An 18161-nucleotide genomic window follows, 5' to 3' on the forward strand; every position below is an offset into this window, starting at 1 on the left:
CTAGCAGGAAGAACTGGTGTATGCAAAGGCCCTAGAGGGGAGGGGAGGAACAGCAAGAGGAAGAGATGAGAGGCCTAAGGAGCTGGGGGCGGGGGGGGGGGGGGGAGCACTGGCCCCCACTATGTTTGCAGGCAAAGGGTGGGAGGGGAAAGGGGTCACCGGGCTGCTGGGTGGATAATGCACTTCGCAAGGCTACAGACAAGGGGCAGCGAGAAGGTGCGCCCCCTGGTGTGTCCACCACGCAGCACACCTCCCAGGACCTGCTCTGGATGGCTGGCTACAGGGCAGGGGCGAAACAAGGGAGAGGTTGGGCTGACACCCCAACCTAGCCTTGTATCAGGGTGATGAGTGAGGGCACCATCCCAAGACATCAGGCAGGGGAAGAAGCTCTGACTGGCAGAGGGAAGGGTGGGAGATCACAGGTATCATGGGCCTGGCTCCGGTGAAGCAGCCCCCCGGAAGGAAGGCAAGGTCCCAACACCATCCATGCTGGACAGGTGCCACCACGCGCACACCTGTTCCCGGGAGGACCCAGGAGGCCCAACCTGCCCCGCCCGGGGCCCTGCCTGCCCACACACCTGTCCTCCATGATGCGGCACATGTTGTAGATGGCGCTGTGGCCCAGGTGGGTGCCCAGAAGATTACGCATCAGCTGAGGAACAGAACGCATCAAGGGACTGGTGGCTTGGAGGCCCCGCTCAGGAGGGAGCTCTGTGCAGCCCCTTCCCACACAGAGGCACAGAGCTCTCCCCACCCCTCCCAAGCCTGTGCGGCCGCACCGCCTGGGCCTCGGGACCCGGCCCCACCTCCACACCTGGGAAAGGTGCATAGGCCCTTGTCCAGCCCTGCACTAGACCCTCCAGGGCCCCACCTTCCAACAGGGCTCGCAGAGTTCCTTGACGTTGATGGTGCGGCAGAGGGTGACAATAAACAGAGGGAGGCTCTCGGCCGGCAGGCAGTTGTAGCAGACCACAGCATCCAGCACCTGTAGGGAGACCTACAGGAGGAGCAGAGCATCGCACCCGTGCCGCTGCCACCCACCCAGAGAGCCCCCCGCACTGCAAGGCACCAGCTCTGCTTGTGCCAACTGTCCTGACAGCTGACAGAGGCCAAGTGGCTGCCATGAGAAACAGCCAATGTGGCACATAGGACTTGAACCCAGAGCCCCAACCCCCCCAAGAAACAAGGGTACAATTAACTATCTCCTAGGAGGAGGGTCACTGACCTCTATATCCACAGAGGACACAGTTCGGATGCACAGCAGACAGATCATACTAGGGAATAAAACACCTAAGTTAACTCGGAAAACGTTTCCAGAAGGCCGAGCTAACCACACTTCCTTCGCTCCCTCTGTGACGTCGGTCAGGTGAGTGGCTCTCCTCCCTTAGGGTGCCCGCTCTGGGCTGAGTGTCCCACATAGATGAGGCAGTAAAAACACCTCTCAGGGACACCAGGACACATTATTGTTGTTGCTGTTGATCCTGGGGCTTGAACTCAGGAGCTGGGTGCTGTCCTTGAGCTTCCTTTGCTCAAGGATAGTGCTCAACCACTCAGGACACAGCTCCACTTCTGGCTTTTTTTAGTAGTTTACGGGAGCTAACAGTCTCATAGACTTGCCTGTCCAGGCTGGATTTGAAACAAGACCCTCAGATCTCAGCCTCCTGAGTAGCTAGGATTATATGCATACGCCACTAGCACCTAGTTCACGGGCATTTGTAATAAAAATGACAAAAACACAGTATCGGAAACACCAGATGTAAACTGGAAGGTGGTTCCACCAATTCCCACCCATTTAGTTGGTAGTTTCATCTATTTTCTCCACCTTGCAGAGATGAATTTAAGACTCAAGGCAGGAGGCTATTAAATAACACCACTTAAGCTCTTTTTACTCTGCTCCAGGAATTGAACCCAGGGCCTCTTGTACCAGGCATGTGCTCTACCATGCAGCTGTACCCCCAACGCCCCCACTTCAACTCTTTTCTTACTGAACCATTGACGCAATGTACTCGTCCAGGTAACAGCTGTTGAATTTGACCAAGTTCACCAGCACCAGCAGGAATTCTGAAGACAAGCCAACATCCATCCACTGCAGGACAAACTCCGCTGGGGAAGGAGAGGAGGAGAGCAGTTTTCAGAGAAGCTGAGGCTACATCTCCTCTCCGCCTGCTCACTCAGGAAAACATGTCTGTATCCCATTCCCACTGGGAGGCATGCCAGCACTCCCCCTGTGACAGGTTGGCCACAAAGGGCTCAAGCAGGCAGGGCACCAGCACTGGCATCAGCCAGCTCCAGGATGGTCTGAGCCTGAAGCCGGACCAACAATAAAGTATGCATCTCACATTCCGCTAAGGACATAATCCTGAGGTGGCACAGGCCCCAGAGGCAGTCCCCGAATGTCCCCTGTCCCCTCAGAGACAGGCATAGCTGCAGGCCACAGGACCTGAGAAAACTGAGGGCATGATCCCTGTCTACCCGCTCTGAAAGCAGGCAGACCAGACCATTCACAGAGCAGCAGAGCCTCGGTCAAGTTTACTCCCTCCTTAGGCTCAAGTGTGGCGAGCATGGCAAACACAGGCCTCTGAGTTCAAACCACAGTACTGGGGGCAGGGGTGGGGAGGTGGGGTGAGGGAGAGCTGCTGCTCACAACTGCAATCCTAGCTTCTCAAGAAATTCAGATCTGAGGGGCTGGGAAGTGGCTCAGTGGTAGAGCACTTGCCTTGCATGCATGAGGCCCTGGGTTTGATTCTTCAGCACCACATAAGCAAAAAAAGCCTCAAGTGACACTGTGGCTCAAGTGGTAGAGTACTAGTCTTGAGCTGAAGAGCTCAGGGATAGCGCCTGGGCCCAGAGTTCAAGCCCCACAACTGACCAAAAAAAAAAAAAAAATATATATATATATATATATATATGTGTGTGTGTGTATGTGGATATATATCCATATATATACATGTGGGACAATGCCCAGGCCCTAAGTACAAGCTCCAAAAAAGGGTATTTCTAGATGCATACATTGCAACTATTTATGAAAATAGCATAAAGAACCTCAATGAATGCTTCTGGCCAATAGGGGCCTATGAGGGCGGGTAAAAGAAGCAGGCTTTGTCGGGGGTAGGAACTGGTGAGGGGGAAGAAACGATGGAGGAGACACTCCAAGTAGATGGCCTGCACGTATGAAAATAAAACCTGTTGAAATTTTAGGAAATGGGAGGGGAGAGTGACAGAGGGGTGAGGTGGGAATATATTATGCACGTGTGTGGAAATGTCAATGAAATCAAACCCACCCTTGCATAACCAACACACACGTATAAAGAAAAAAACAGCCGGATGCAGTGGCTCACGCCTGTCATCCTAACTACTCAGGAGGCTGAGATCTGAGGATCACGGTTCAAAGGCAGCCCAGGCAGGGAAGTCCGTGAAACTCTTATCTCCAATTAACCACTAGAAAACTGGAAGTGGCGCTATGGCTCAAGCGGTAGAGCGCTCACCTTGAGCCGAAGAGCTGAGGGACAGGGCCCAAGCCCAGAGTTCAAGCCCCCCACAACCAACAAAAAAAAAAAAGAAAGAAAAGAAAAAAGAAAAAAACAGGGCCAGGAATGTGGCTCAGTGGCAGAGGGCTTGCCTAGCATGCATGAAGCCCTGGGTTCGTTTCCTCAGTACCATGTACACAAAAAAGACAGAAGTGGCACTGTGGCTTAAGTAGTAAAATGCTAGCCTTGAGCAAAACAAAAAAATAGCTCAGTGACAGTGCCCCAGGCCCGGGGGAGGGAGGGGTGCGCCGCAGAGGGGCAGAAGCAGAAAAAGAAGATTTACTGACTCCTCTTACTTCTCCTCCCCATAACAAACTGGCCAAAACCTTCCAATGTCAGGGGAGGAGAGGGAGGTCAGCAAGGTGGGTAAGAAGCCAACAAAGCCTTCAAGTCCACAGCACCCTCTCCAATGACAGATGCACCCACCAGCCCCTCATGGACCCTGCTCCTGGGGAACTCCGAGTCCTGAGTCTGTACTCAATTCCCCAGTGGACAGGGATCCAGGACAGCGGGTACATGACGCTGCATCCTCTGCAGGATACTCCTTGCAAAACACAGCACCCTCCTGGGCCCGGGGTAAACTGGACCCAAGGCCAGAGAAACCTCACACCCCACAGAGCACCACCCACCTAGTTCTTCTTCCAAATAGGTGATGTGTCTCCCATTGTCAGTGAGGGCTTTGAAAACTTCCAGCCTTTCATGGAGGTCTTCGTTGCAGGGGTAATCCTTGATGACTTTAAAGAAGAGGGCTCTGAGGACCCCCAGGCGGTCACCCTGAAGACAGAACCAGAGTCAGCAGAGCCCTGCTAGGGTCTTCCACAAAACTACCAAGGCACAAGTGGAATGAGCATGAGCACAGAGTCCCCGGAACGGGCCTGCGTTTCTCCCTGAACACCTCTCAAGGGGCAGCTCAGGATGTCAGAGGGGCTCGGCACACAGCTGGCGGTGGGGAGGCATCTACTGCCATAGGTTCTGGGCACAATGGGAGCCCATAGCGGGGGATAACGGCACCTATCCTGGCCCAGGGTAAACATGTCTATACTCGTATCACAAACACCGAAAGCACTATAGCACCACAAAGGGCTTGAACAGAACAGACAAGCCTCTCCAAGCAGCCAGGCTAGGAAAGAAGAGAATGGGTGCTGGAGGAGAAGCCTTCCAGGCAGGATCAGAAGGGGAGCCGGGGTGTCTAAGGCTCAGGCAAGGCCTGCACAGCTCTAATGTAGTGACTCGAGTGAGTAGAATGGGCCGGGGGACTTGGCAGCTACAGCAAGATGATATGCCACGAATCCCCTCCTACCACCCCAAAACATCCCAATAAGACGGAAACTCGGGAAGCTCCAACAAGGGCCCAGGTCCCACAGACACGGGTTAACCACCCCAGCTGGCATCCCAACCCCCAGCTGGCAGGAGTCCAAACAGCAGGAGACCTGGCATCACCTCCAAGCCATCCAGCTGTGGTCCTCACCTGTCCCTGTATGATGGCCTTCAGCAGAGCTAGCACCGCGTGCCGGGCCTCTGGAGGCCGATCTGGCTGAAGCAGGTCTGAGACCGCCTTCCAGAGTGCTTCCACGGCATGCTGCCACCAGAACAGAGGGGGTGGCAGTAAGAATGTAGTCGCTAAGAATCCCGGTCAGGACAGGACAGGACAAGAACAGGGTGGCACAGCAGATCTTCTGACCTAAAATCAGCTCCTAGACAGCCTGCACCTGTACTTCCTATAGCCTTAGAGCTATCTTAAACCCAATCAAATCTCTTTAATGGGCCCCAGGACACAGGCTGGGAAATGAAGGACAACAGGCAAGCCACACAGTGGTCCTGGCTTCCTGTAGACCAGCAGGGAGTCCTCTGAACAGCAGCTCAGACTGAGAGGGTGGTAAGAAGAGTCTCGGGGAGGGCCTTAGGCCTGACCAGAAGCCCTGCTCCATGGGTTTCCGGTGTGAACTGGTATCCACCAAAGATAGGACTCCAACCCCGACAGACCCACCACAGAGCCACCAGGGGACATGGGGCACCAGGTGGCTCTTGGATGACACAGGAGTCGTTTCTTTTTTTCTTTTTTTGTAGTGGGGCTTGAACTCTGGGCCTGGGCCCTGTCCCTCAACCCTTCAGCTCAAGGCTAGCACCCTAACACTTGAGCCACAGCACCACTTCTGGTTTTCTGAGTGGTTTATTGGAGATATGAGTCTCACGGACTTTTCCTGCCCAGGCTGGCTTTCAACCATGATCCCCAGATCTCAGCCTCTTGAGTAGCTAGGATGACAGGCGGGAGCCACCGGCGCCCGGCTAGGAGTTGTTTCTATGGCACACCAGAGTCCACTCTCAAGCCTTTCACACAAACGCTCGTCAAGGCCAGATGGAACTCTAGTGCCCCACAACTCTGGCTCCTGGAATAACAGCCACCCACCACCTGCAGGACAGCAAGAGCCTGGAAATACCTGTGCAAACAAACCTAGCCGCCTCTGTTAGGTGAGAGGTCCCCAGAAGGCAGAGTCTGGGTGGTCTTGACATGTTCCCTGTAAAGACTCATCCTTGCCTGGAGTCCCTTTACCCTTCCTCTCCAAGTATACTGTAAGAGGGTCATCGGGCAAGAAGCATGCTATCATTCACGGTCCTTTTTAGAATCTGCAGGAAATGCCTGTTCTTGCCCCACCCAGAATGGGTTATTCTCAAGGCATTCCCAGAAGCCTCTCCATCATAATCAAAAACTTCCCTAAAAAGAGGAACATTCGCCAATCATCCCATAACTAGCTATAGCTATGATCTTAGAAAAAGCAAACCCGCCAGGCACCAGTGGCTCACGCCTGTCATCCTAGCTACTCAGGAGGCTGAGATCTGAGGATCATGGTTCAAAGCCAGTCCCGGCAAGAAAGTCCGTGAGACTGTGATATCCTATAAAACCACTAGAAAACCAAAAGTAGTGCTGTGGCTCAAGCAGTAGAGCGCTCACCTTGAGCTGAAGAGCTGAGGGACAGTGCCCAAGCCCAGAGTTCAAGCTCCACAACCGACAAAAAAAAAAAAAAAAAAAAATCAAATGAGGCTTCTGAGGGGCAGCTGACATGCACAACTGAGAAAAACCTACCTCTTCAAATTTCTTAGTTTTTGCTACTTCACAGATTTGCCCTATCACCCGGATGCGATTGTTGAGGCCACATTCCACACTCAGTTCCTAGAGGGGAGAAAGAAGAGAAAGGGGCCAGTGCTCAGTCTCCTGAATGGCCAGGAGTCGTTCTGTCCTTTCCAGACTGGAAATCTATAGCAGATCCTTACATAGTCAGGATTCCCTGAGCGCACATTGCTCCTCCTCTGTGGACTGACAATGGGCAGCTTTGTATTTCATACCTGCAGGTTTTATGGAGATAAAGCTTGTAATGTAAGCTGGGTGCTCACTTCTGTTACCCTTAGCTACTCAGAAGTCTGAAATCTGGAGGATAGCAGTTGGATACCAGAATGAGCAGAAAACCCCACCAGACTTCATCTCCAGAGTAACTCCCAAAACATAAGGCTGGGGCTAGGAATGTGGCTTAGTGGTAGAGTGTCTGCCTAGCATTCATGAAGCCCTGGATTCGATTCCTCTGTGCCATATAAACAGAAACGGCCAGAAGGGGAGCTGTGGCTCAAGTGGTAAAGTGTTAGCCTTGAGCAAAAGAGCTCAGGAACAGTGGCCAGGCCCTGAGTTCAAGCCCCAGGACTGCAAAAAAAAAAAAAACCCACAAGGCTGGGGGCATGGCTCAAATGGTAGAGCACTGAATTCAAACCCTGATACCACCACACACACACACACACCCCTAAAATACAGTAATTTTAGCTCATAATCATAATCCTAGATACTCAGGAAGCTGAGATATGAGGATCATTGTTTGAAGCCAGCCTGGTCAGCAAAGTCCATGAGACTCTCACCTCCAGTTAGCCACCAAAATAACAATAGCCAAAAAAAAAACAAAAAACAAAAACAAAAAAAACAGAAGTGGAGTGATAGGTCAAATGGCAGAGCAGAGCCTTGAGCAAAAAAGTTCAGGGACAGCACTAGGGACTCAAGTTCAAACCCAAGGACTGGCAATAATAATAATTTCAAATTGTAAAACTCGGGCTTTGGTATATTCTCGATGCTTACATCCATCTTCACTACCTTAAAAACGCCTTCATCACTCCAAAATGAAACTACACTAATTTTCCTTCCTCCACACAGCCCCAACAATCACTGGTCTGCTTTCTGTATCTTTGTATTTGCCTGTCTGGACATTTCATAAAATTGGGCTCACGTGGCCTGGCATCTGTGACTCGGGCCTGTAATCCCAGATGCCAGGAGGCTAAAGTCTGAGAACCGAGGTTTGAAGCCAGCCTAGGCAGATAAATCCTTAGGACTCAAAAAGCCAGAACCTGGAGGTATGTATGGCTCAAGTAGTAAAGAACTGGCTGTGAGTGGAAAAGCTGGATGAGAGCAGGAGGTCTGGAGTTCAAGGCCTCAAACAAGCACAAAAACAAATGAGCTCATGTGTTATGAAGATCTCTGTGAGCAGCTTTGTTCCCTTAGCATGATTTCAGTGCTCACTGATGCATGCCATGCTTTCTACTGCAGAATCAACACCCCGTTATAGCCCGTACCACGTTTTACTAATACCCTTATCAGTCAAGGAGTATTTGCGATGTTTCTCTGTGGAAAGTATTACAAGAGCAAACATTCAACATTTATTTGGTTGTTGTTTTTCCTCCTGTGCCAGCTTCAATTCAGGGCTTCTCAGTATTGCTTGGCTTTTTTCCCCTCAAGGCTGGCACTCTACTACTTGAGCCACATCTCCACTTCTGGCTTTGGCTGGTTAATTGGAAGTAAGTCTCTTTTGCCCTGGCTGATTTTGTTTTTTGTTTTTGTTGGCCGTGGGGCTTGAACTCTGGGCCTGGGCGCTGTCCCTCAGCTCTACAGCTCAAGGCGAGCGCTCTACCACTTGAGCTACAGCGCCACTTCCGGTTTTCTGGTGGTTTATTGGAGATAGGAGTCTCATGGTCTCTCCTGCCCAGGCTGGCTTTGAACCGTGATCCTCAGATCTCAGCCTCCTGAGTAGCTAAGATTACAAGCGTGAGCCACCAGCGCCCGGCTGCCCTGGCTGATTTTGAACCACATTACTCAGATCATAACCTCCTGAGCAGCTAGAATTACGGTGTGAGTGACCTACCACACCTGGCTAACATTTACTTCTTTATGAGCCAGGTTAGAGGATTCAATTCAAACATTCATAGAAAAGTAAAGGCGGGGGCTGGGAAGGTGGCTCAGTGGTAGAGCGCTTGCCTTGCATGCCTCTGAGGCCCTGGGTTCGATTCCTCAGCACCACATAAGCAAAAAGAAAAAAATCCAAAAGTGGCACTGTGGCTCAAGTGGTAGAGCGTTAGCCTTGAGCTGAAGAGCTGAGGGACAGCACCCAGGCCCGGAGTTCAGGCCTCACGACCGAACCCAAAAAGAAAAAAAAGTAAAGGCGGGCTAGGTTTGAGTGGCTCATGGCCTTTAATCAATCCTACCTATTCAGGAGGCTGAGATCTGAGGCTCCCAGTTCATTCTTTTGTGGTACTTGGGATAGAACCCAGGACATTGCCCTTGCTTGACAAGCTCTTTGCCACTGAGCTACACCCCAGCCCATGAAGGCCCCCAGTTCAAAGCCAGCCTGAAGTAGACAAATTTCTTATCTCCAACTAACTAGCAAAAAGTCAGAAGGAAAGGTGTAGCTCAAGTGGTAGGATACCAGCCTTGAACAAAAAAACTGAATTCAAGCCCAGAGACTAAGACAAACACATATACACATAAATGAGCAAGCATGGTGGTACATGCCTGTAATCTCAGCATTTGGGAGACTGACACAGAAGGAACTCAAGTTTAGAATAGCCTGGGCTATATAGAAAGGTCCTATACTGCAGGTGTGGCGTGTAGAGGGCCAGCTGTGAGCAATAAAGCAAGTGAAAATTGTTAAGGCTGTTAGTTCAAAAAAAGCTCAGGGACAGTACTCATGCCCTGAGTTCTAGCCCCACAACTGACAATAAAATAAGATAAAACAAAATGGATAGGAATAGGATAGTCCTGGTAATGTGTGTGATTAAAGAAGACCTCAGAGCCCGGTGCCAGTGGCTCACGCCTGTCATCCTAGCTACTCAGGAGGCTGAGATCTGAGGATCACGGTTCAAAGCCAGCCCGAGCAGGAAATTCCATGAGACTTATCTCCAATAAACCACTAGAAAACTGGAAGTGGTGCTGTGGCTCAAGTGGTAGAGCATTTGCCTTGAGCTGAAGAGCAAAGGAACCAGCACCACGCCCAGAGTTCAAGCCCCACGACCGACAAGAAAGAAAGGAAGGAAAAAGACTTCAGCTCCACCCAAAATTTTTAAAAAAAAAAGTTTTTTAAGTGTTCTCTCAAGAATTCACAAATTACCAGTTAAAACCCGGCCCGATCCCTAGCCACCTGTGAAGATGAAGAAAGTGTCCAGGCCACATCTATGTGTCACCTGCATTCTAACACAAGTATGCTCGCGCAAGCATATCACCAGATCTGACTGTCAGCGTCCCAAGTGATCCCAGTGATCCTCTGAAGGTCTGTCCCCCTAGGCCTGAGGACCAACAATGCATCTCCCACAGCCTTCCTGGCCCTCGCCTCGGGCCTGCCCAAGCCAGGCGGCTCACTCACTCTCAAGACTTCGGCCGTGATGATGAACTCTGTCTGTCTGCCTTCTGCAGCCCTGGGATTTGGTCGTGGGGTCCCCAGTCCCAGCAGAATCTTGAACTTCTCCTTCAAGCCTGAGTCTTTGCTGGTGGGCTTGGCCATGGTGGACGAGGCCCCACGCGGGGAATCCTCTGCAGAGGAAAAGCAGCAGTGCAAACACCCGGGCGTCGACGGTGCACGCACCCGTCCCGCCGCGGGGGCGCAGGCCCGCTGCTGCGGGCAGGCGTGACCCCCACGCCCATCCCCACGGACAGGCCCGGACATGCAGCCCCGGCCTCGCGAGACGCCCCCGGAGCCCCGACGCCCGCCACCCCGCTTCCCCACGCGGAGGAGGAGCTGAGGCGGGCGCGCCCGCAGCGCAGAGCGGCTCCCCGGTCCCCGCCGGGCCTCACAGCGGGGCCCGGCCGCGGCGGGGGGCGTGCCCGGGCGCCGCGGGGCCCCGCGGCGGGGGCCCCGGCCCGGCCCGCGCCAGCGGCCCGCGGGTCGCAGGGCACTCACCCGCGCGCCCCCCGCGCCGCGCGCTCGGCCCCGGGCTGCGCAGAAGGGCGCACAAGCCCCCGCCCCACACCCCTCGGCCCCTCACGAGCCGCCGCCGGAAGCACGGCCGCCACTTCCGGGAGGGGCGGGAAGAACGCCGGTGGCCCGCGCGAGGCTCGTCGGGAGTTGTAGTTCTGGGCGCTCGCGTGTCTCGTGGCGGGGCCCGCCGGGCGGTGTGGCTCGCGGGGCCCCGCGTGCCCGCGGCGATGCGGGTGCTGACTCGCAGCCGGAGCCGCGCTCTGGCGGCCGCGTCTGGCGGGCGTGGGGAGGCTCTCGCCGCGCTCCCGAGCGGGGCAGCGGCGGCGGCGGCGGCGGCGGCGGGGGCAGGTAGCGTGGCGCCCTCGGGGCGGCGGGAGGAGCGGGGCGGGGGGGGGGGGGAGCGGGCCGTGCGGGAGGGGCCGTGCGGGGAGCGGGCCGTGCGGGAGGGGCCGTGCGGGGAGCCGGCGGTGCGGGGGCCGGCCGTGCGGGGAGCGGCCGTGCGGGGGGGGGGGGCCGGCCGTGCGGGGAGCTGGCGGTGCGGGGAGCGGACCGTGCGGGGGGGGGGGGGTCCGGCGGTGCGGGGAGCGCGCCGTGCGGGGGGGCGGGGGGGGCCGGCGGTGCGGGGAGCGGCCGTGCGGGGAGCCGTGGGGAGGGGAGCGGGCCGTGCGGGGAGCCGTGGGGAGGGGAGCGGGCCGTGCGGGGAGCGGGCCGTGCGGGGAGCCGTGGGGAGGGGAGCGGGCCGTGCGGGGAGCGGCCGTGCGGGGTGCGGGGGGCCGGGGGGGGGGGCCGGCCGTGCGGGGAGCGGGCCGTGCGGGGGGGGGCCGGCCGTGCGGGGAGCGGGCCGTGCGGGGGGGGGCCGGCCGTGCGGGGAGCGCGCCGTGCGGGGGGGCGGGGGGGGGCCGGCCGTGCGGGGAGCGGGCCGTGCGGGGGGGGGGGGTGGGGGGGGGCGGCCGTGCGGCCTGGCGTCAGACCCGGCACCCCGGGCCGCCAGGCGCGGGCCCGCGGAGCCGGGTGCGGGCGCTCCCGCACACCCATCCTGGTTCCCAGCTCGGCCCTGAGCCCTTGCGGTGCGCCAGTCCCCGGAGCCGCCCCCGTCCCAGCCCGGCTGGGCGCCTAGAATGTTCCCTGAGGGGAGTCTAACCGGGCCGAGAGAAAACAGGAAAGGGCACGGCATCCACCGAACGCTGGCGTGGCCACTGAGGACCCGCGCCGTGTGCGTGTGCGTGTGGGGACGGACAAGAAGGCCCAGCGGGACCTCGGCCTGGCCCTGGGGGAGCGGGGCCCGGGAGGAAGGCGGGCCAGAATGCCAGAGCCACAGGAGCTTGTGAGGTTGGAGTTCATCCTGATTGCCAAGGAGAGTGGTACTCGCCCAAGCTAGGCTGTTAGAAAGTGCTCTCGGATCAGCTTCGATGATCTGTTGGGTGCTGACGTGTGCTTTGTCCCTACCCTGCCAAGGACAGTCTCCACTCTGATGTGAGCAGGCGTCCAGTGAACGAATAAGTAACTAAACGGGTAGCCCAGCAGGCAGGTAGCACGTGTGGCCTACTCTCACCCTGCTCCTCAGACTGAATGACACTTTTTGCAGAAGGAAGACACAGCCACAAGCCTGTGAAACGTCCCTGGAAGAGACTTCGTGTGGCTTACGAGGCTTCAAATGGTGAGGAAGGGCCCGGGGCTGAGCCCCTCCGGGTGCCTGCCTGGGAGCCTCCAGACTGGCAGCGGCAGCTGGCTAACATTCGTACCATGAGAAGCCAGAAGGATGCACCTGTGGACCAGCTGGGCGCTGAGCACTGCTATGACACCAGTGTCCCTCCAAAAGTGAGTAGGGACTCCATCACGCAGCGGACCCATACCAGGCAAGAAACATGCGTGCTTCCTCTCAGGCCTCTGACCTCTGACATGAAAGCTTGAGACCTGGCGGCGCTCTGTCCGCCTGACCCTCCCCTGCAGGTGGCATCCTGAGAGCCCATAGCCCAGAGTACCTGGCAGCATTGCTGCTTCGTTGTAAGCACTCCGCAGGCCTGAGGGTACCTGTGGGGCCTCGGGCTGTACATTTTTCCTTGGCACAGTGCTAGCCAATGTGGGCATTCAGTAGTACTTTGCCAACGTGAAGCCTAACTCCTTAGACAACATGAATTCTCATCCTCCCTCTGCTACCAGTTGATATCCATATTTTTGTGTCTGACATGCTTTCTTGCCCATAAAATGGGTAGTCATTTTTTGTTTCTGTTTTTGGTCAGTCCTGGGGCTTGAACTCTGGGCCTGGGCGCTGTCCCTCAGCTCTTCAGCTCAAGAAGAGCACTCTACCACTTGAGCCACAGCGCCACTTCAAGTTTTCTGAGTGGTTTATTGGAGATAAGAGTCTCATGGATTTTTCCGGCCCAGGCTGGCTTTGAACCATGATCCTCAGATCTCAGCCTCCTGAGTAGCTAGGATTACAGGCGTGAGCCACAAGTGCCCAGCAAGTTGTTTTTTTTTTTATTGTGTTTTTTCTGATTTTTTTGGTTTTTGGTTTTGGTTGTGAGACTTGAACTCAGAGCCCAGGCTTTTTCACTCGTGGTCAGTCCCCTACCACTTGGAGCCACAGCGCCACTTCCAGTTTTCTGGTGGATAATTGGAAATAAGAGTCTCACGGACTTTCCTGTTGGGACTGGCTTCAAACCACAATCCTCAGATCTCATCCTCCTGCGTAGCTAGGATGACAGGCATGAGCCACTGGCACCCAGTGAGATCCCTGGTATTTTGCTAATTCGTTTAGGCTTCACACTGCCCTGTCCTGGGAGGCACATGCCATGTCCTGGGTGATGGCCCCATGGACCCCCGTGGGTAGGAGGTGAGGGTACCACGTGGAGGTGTGGAGAGCCAGGGCCCACTTCCTCTCTGGTCCCTGTCACCTCTCGAGCAGGTGCAGAGATACCAGGTGCTCTTGTCACTGATGCTCTCCAGCCAGACCAAAGACCAGGTGACGGCGGGTGCCATGAAGCGGCTGCGGGCCCGGGGCCTGACAGTGGACAGTGTCCTGCAGACGGATGACAGCACACTGGGCCAGCTCATCTACCCCGTGGGCTTCTGGAGGGTGAGCCTGCTTCTGACAACGGGACCAAGGACGGCACTAGCCTAGGAGAGACACAGTCAGCGAGCAAGGCGGGCGTCTCCGACCACCAGAGCCCCTGATGCCTCTGCTTCACCTCCTGCCCACCCTCACCCCCCGAGGGAGGGGCCAGGCTGTGGGGCTGGTGCCTGTCCTTGGTGCTCCTTAGCCTTTCCTGTTGGTCCCCCTTCCTTCCTCCAGCTCCCCACCCAGTCGCCCGCCCTTCCCTTCCTTGCTTTCCCTTTTGTTTACTCCTCGCCTCCCTGGAGTCTGAATGGCACACCCAAAAGAGGCTGTTCCCCGACCCCGCAGAGCCCTGGGTAGTAGGTGGGTGGATCTGTTGAAAGTGGCAGCCGGGTGGGTGGGGCCGCTTCCCTTGGCACTGCGTGGGCTGCGGTGTGTCAGATGGGTTTTAAATAGGCACAGGATGAGAACCGCCTGGCGCGCCCAAAAGCCCGGGCTCCAGCCTTCCTTCCCAAAGGCCCAGGTGCCGCCAAGCCCAGCTCCTAGGCACGGCTTGCCTTCATGGCCTGACCCCAGCTTCTGGGGGACCAGAGGTCAGGGAGCCCCAGGCCAGGTCCCGCAGTAGTCATGTCATTGACCTGTGTGAGCAGTAAAACCAGGGATCCAGACCTGCCTGGAGACCTCCCCAGTCCCCCTCTCTCCCTCCTGGGCAGAAGGGCCACCCGGCGCCCTGCAGGAGTTCTGGGCAGGCGGCTGGCAGCTGGGTACCTGTGGGGCTCTCCAGGGCCCCGTCTTTCCAGGTCCGGCTATGAACTTCGCCACTGTCTTTCAGAGCAAGGTCAAGTTCATCAAGCAGACCAGTGCCATCCTGCAGCAGCACTACGACGGTGACATCCCAGCCTCCGTGGCGGAGCTGGTGGCCCTGCCCGGAGTTGGGCCCAAAATGGCACACTTGGCTATGGCTGTGGCCTGGGGCTCTGTGTCGGGCATAGGTGAGTGGCACGTACCCCAGAGAGGGAGGAGCTGGCTCTCCGCTGCCCCTGTGACCTGTGACCCCAGCTCTAGTATTACTCAGGACTCAGCCCAAACAGTCGGAAAGGTGTTTGCAGGCTGCTCATCGCTGAGAGTGACAGCAAGCGCTCACATTTGCTGAGAGCCAGTGGCAGGTCTGTGTGGCCGCTGGGAGGAGTCAGTAACGCTGCTCCCCGCGGGTGGGCAGGCCAGCCCTGTGGAGCCAGGCCTGGCTGCAGGTGGCCGGGACGTCCCCAAGATGGTATTTCAGCGGAGAGTGCGGGGCAGGTGGAGTGAGCCAAACCACGAGGAGGAGGCAGGTACCCAGACACCAGGAGCATTGTCTGCAAAGCTACAGGGCAGGGGCCGGGCAGGTGGCTCAGTGGTAGGGTGCTTGCCTAGTGTGCATGAAGCCCTGGGTTCAATTCCTCAGCACCACATACACTGAAAAAACCAGAAGTGGTGCTATGGCTCAAGTGGCAGAGTGCTAGGCTTGAGCCAAAGAAGCTCAGAAACAACGCCCAAGCCCTGAGTGCAAGCCCCAGGACTGGCCAAAAAAAAGCTACAGGGCAGGAGCAGAAAGTTCCGGAATGAGATGAATAAGTGGGACAATCTGAGGCAGGCTGGGGCAGAGGAGGAGGAAGAAGAGGAGGAAGAGGAAGCAGTTCCTGGAACCCTTTTCCTCCTGGCACAGACGACTCACGAGGCAGGCACCACACTGCTTCCTCCTCAGAGGAAAAACACCAGACCTGGCCAACCCAGAAACTGAGGTTTGGCCCCAGCCTCCCGGTGTGCCCCCACACTCCAGGCTCCTCTGGGATTGGGCCAGCCGTGGAGGTGAGAGGCTCTCAGGGAAGTCCCCCGGGCCGGCCAGGAGGTGGGGAGAGGGCAGCTAGGGGTCCAGGGCTCTGTTGGGAGCCGGTGGCCACTCAGTAAGATGCAGAGCAGCAGCCCCCGGAAGAGCCAGGCTGGCCTCCCTGCACCTGACTCGGTACCCCGCCACCAGCCTCTCAGCAGATACTTGAGCTTATCAGGGTGCTGTCCTCAGCTGCCCGTGTCCCAGGAGTGCTGTGTTGAGGTTGGGCCATTCTCTCGGGGAGGGGCCTGTGGTATAAGTTGAGATGGTGTCGGAATGCCAGCCTCTCTGGTGGCTGCCAACAGGGAGACCTGAGGGTTTCCTCCTAAAGGAAAGAAGTCCTCCCTCTTCATAAGCTGGAGCCGTGGGGAACAGGAGTGTGTTCTAGCTCTGCCCTCTACATGCCACTGGGCAACCTCAGGTCAGGCTCTTGGCCTCTCTGAGCTTTGGCTCCAAAATAGTGACACGTTTGCCTTTTTTAACTGCCCAGCTGCATAGAAAGTTCTTCTGGCTGGCACAGGAGCCTCACGCGGGACAGGGCCCAGTCTTGGGCCCGGGTGTCGTGAGGAACACAGCCATCCCCGTGTTACAGAGGAGGAAACTGAGGCTCGGGGATCCCATGGTGTGGTCCTTTGACCTTTGTCCTCTGCCTACAGCTCCAGGATGCCGCTTGCAGTGAAACAGGAAGCTGGCAGGGGGTGACTTTCACTTAGCAGGGCCAGGGCTGCAGTGGGGCAGGGCGGCTGGGCAGGAGGCCGCCGCAGTGAGAGTCACGGTGGCCAGTTGGTAGGAGCCGGTGTGACTCGGGCTCTGGTGTCTAGTGGCAGTGCCCACTCTGCAGCAGTGACCGCGGGCCACTTCACTGGGCCAAGCTGTGCCGCTCCGCTTGGAACCCAGGAGTCTGGTCAGAGGAAGCAGGGCAAGGCCCTTCCTGGCCCAGGCCTTCTCCCCAGGGACTGTAGGTGGGGGAGTCCACGCTTCGTGTTGTGTTTCTTCATTCACCGTAAGCATGCCTCTGCCGCTGGGCTGCATTCCACTTTGGAGTGAGAACCCTGCTAGGCTTCAGTTTCTATGGCTAGGTGCCTCATAAAGACTTCCTGAGGCTGAGCGCCGGTGGCTCACACCTGTCATCCTAGCAACTCAGGAGACTGAAATCTAAGGATTGTGATTCAAAGCCAGCCTGAACAGGAAAGTCTGTGAGACACTTAGCTCCAATTAAGCACCAGAAAAACTGGAAATGGAGCTGTGGCTCAAGTAGTAGAATGCTAGCTTTGACCAACAAAGCTCAAGGACAGTGCCCAGGCCCTGAGTGCAAGCCCTAGGACCAGTCCCCAGCCCCCAGCCCCGGGTGCCAGAACAACTTCCTAATCTGAGGCAGGTAAATCTCAGCACAGGGCTTGACTCACAAGTGTTGTACGTGGTTAGCTGTGTTACTGCTGTCAAGAGAAGACGAGCCCAGGGCAGCAGTGCTTATACACACACGTGTTAAGATGGCACCAGACAAGAGCATCTGAGAGGGCTGGGAAGGTGGCTCAGTGGTAGAGCGCTTGCCTTGCATGCATGAAGCCCTGGGTTCGATTCCTCAGCACCACATAAGCAAAAAGAAAAAAGCCAGAAGAGGTGCTGTGGCTCAAGTGGTAGAGCGCTAGCCTTGAGCTGAAGAGCTGAGGGACAGCGCCCAGGCCCAGAGCTCAGGCCCCACGATCGGACCCAAAAAATAATAAAAGCATCTGAGAATGGGTCAGCCCAGAGCAGAAGCTACACGCCCCCCAGGCTGCCCTGTGATTGGGGTGCTGACACCTGAGGTAGCCCAGTACCAGAGGTATAGCAGTCACTCAGACCCTCAGCCAGCACTGTGGGCCCAGGGCGGCGTGGAGGGAGCCCCCAGCCCTCAGCGCATCTCCCTGCTTCCTCTGCCCTTTGCCGTGCAGCAGTGGACACTCACGTGCACAGGATTGCTAACCGGCTGGGATGGACCAAGAAGGCAACCAAGTCCCCAGAGAAGACGCGGGAAGCCCTGGAGGAATGGCTGCCCAGGTATGCCGGGTGGGTGGGAGACCGGCGGGAAGGGCTCCCTGCTCCCTCTTCTCCCTCTCACCCAGCCCTCGTCCTCACAGGGAGCTGTGGGGCGAGATCAACGGGCTGCTGGTGGGCTTTGGCCAGCAGACCTGCCTGCCTGTCCACCCTCGCTGCCAGCCCTGCCTCAACCGGGCCCTGTGTCCAGCTGCCCAGGGCTTCTGAGCTCGAGGGGCTTTGGCCTGGGTGCTGAAGCGGCCGCTATCTGTAAAGTGCCTTTGCTTGGGGAGCCACAGTCTAATAAACGTTGGGGGGTTACAGTTGGAGTCTGGCTGCCTTCTTTTCCTGAGGTGTAGGAGCAGGCCAGGAAACGCGTATGCATGCGTGCCTGTGCCCCGTGCTCAGGAGTTTGGAGCAGGGCCACCTGGGGGTTGGGGGTGGGGCAACGTGACACAACCCACATTGTGTACTTAGGGAGG

At 56.8% G+C, this 18161-nt stretch overlaps 2 protein-coding genes across 10 annotated transcripts in view; one reads left to right on the forward strand and one right to left on the reverse strand.

Moving 5' to 3' along the window:
- The window catches only part of Tsc2 (TSC complex subunit 2), a 35175-nt gene extending 24375 nt beyond the window's left edge, over window positions 1-10800 (reverse strand). For 6 of the 7 annotated variants that reach the window (XM_042698356.1, XM_042698357.1, XM_042698355.1 and 3 more), the window contains exons 1-9: window positions 10727-10800; window positions 10193-10359; window positions 6610-6696; window positions 4996-5106; window positions 4157-4301; window positions 1986-2103; window positions 1226-1274; window positions 872-997; window positions 579-652 (exon numbers count right to left, since the gene is read on the reverse strand). In XM_042698356.1, the coding sequence (XP_042554290.1) occupies window positions 579-652; window positions 872-997; window positions 1226-1274; window positions 1986-2103; window positions 4157-4301; window positions 4996-5106; window positions 6610-6696; window positions 10193-10330 (848 nt within the window). In that variant the 5' untranslated portion in view covers window positions 10331-10359; window positions 10727-10800. The remainder of the gene's footprint in view (window positions 1-578; window positions 653-871; window positions 998-1225; window positions 1275-1985; window positions 2104-4156; window positions 4302-4995; window positions 5107-6609; window positions 6697-10192; window positions 10360-10726) is intronic. The other variant, XM_042698358.1, reaches the window with a different exon arrangement.
- A 134-nt stretch (window positions 10801-10934) lies between these two features.
- Nthl1 (nth like DNA glycosylase 1) lies at window positions 10935-18002 on the forward strand. 3 transcript variants are annotated; one of them, XM_042698267.1, is made up of 6 exons: window positions 10935-11092; window positions 12330-12562; window positions 13650-13820; window positions 14632-14791; window positions 17598-17703; window positions 17784-18002. In XM_042698267.1, the coding sequence occupies exons 1-6, from the start codon at window positions 10972-10974 to the stop codon at window positions 17905-17907; spliced, it is 915 nt and encodes a 304-aa protein (XP_042554201.1). In that variant the 5' UTR covers window positions 10935-10971; the 3' UTR covers window positions 17908-18002. The 3 variants fall into 3 exon arrangements, with proteins under 3 accessions (XP_042554201.1, XP_042554202.1, XP_042554203.1); XM_042698268.1 differs by having other exon boundaries at window positions 17601-17703; XM_042698269.1 differs by having other exon boundaries at window positions 10935-11070; window positions 12326-12562.
- Window positions 18003-18161: the final 159 nt, after the last annotated feature.

The sequence above is a fragment of the Dipodomys spectabilis genome, unplaced genomic scaffold (genome assembly GCF_019054845.1).
Source record: "Dipodomys spectabilis isolate Male_0828 unplaced genomic scaffold, ASM1905484v1 ptg000231l, whole genome shotgun sequence".
NCBI classification, from domain to species: domain Eukaryota; kingdom Metazoa; phylum Chordata; class Mammalia; order Rodentia; family Heteromyidae; genus Dipodomys; species Dipodomys spectabilis.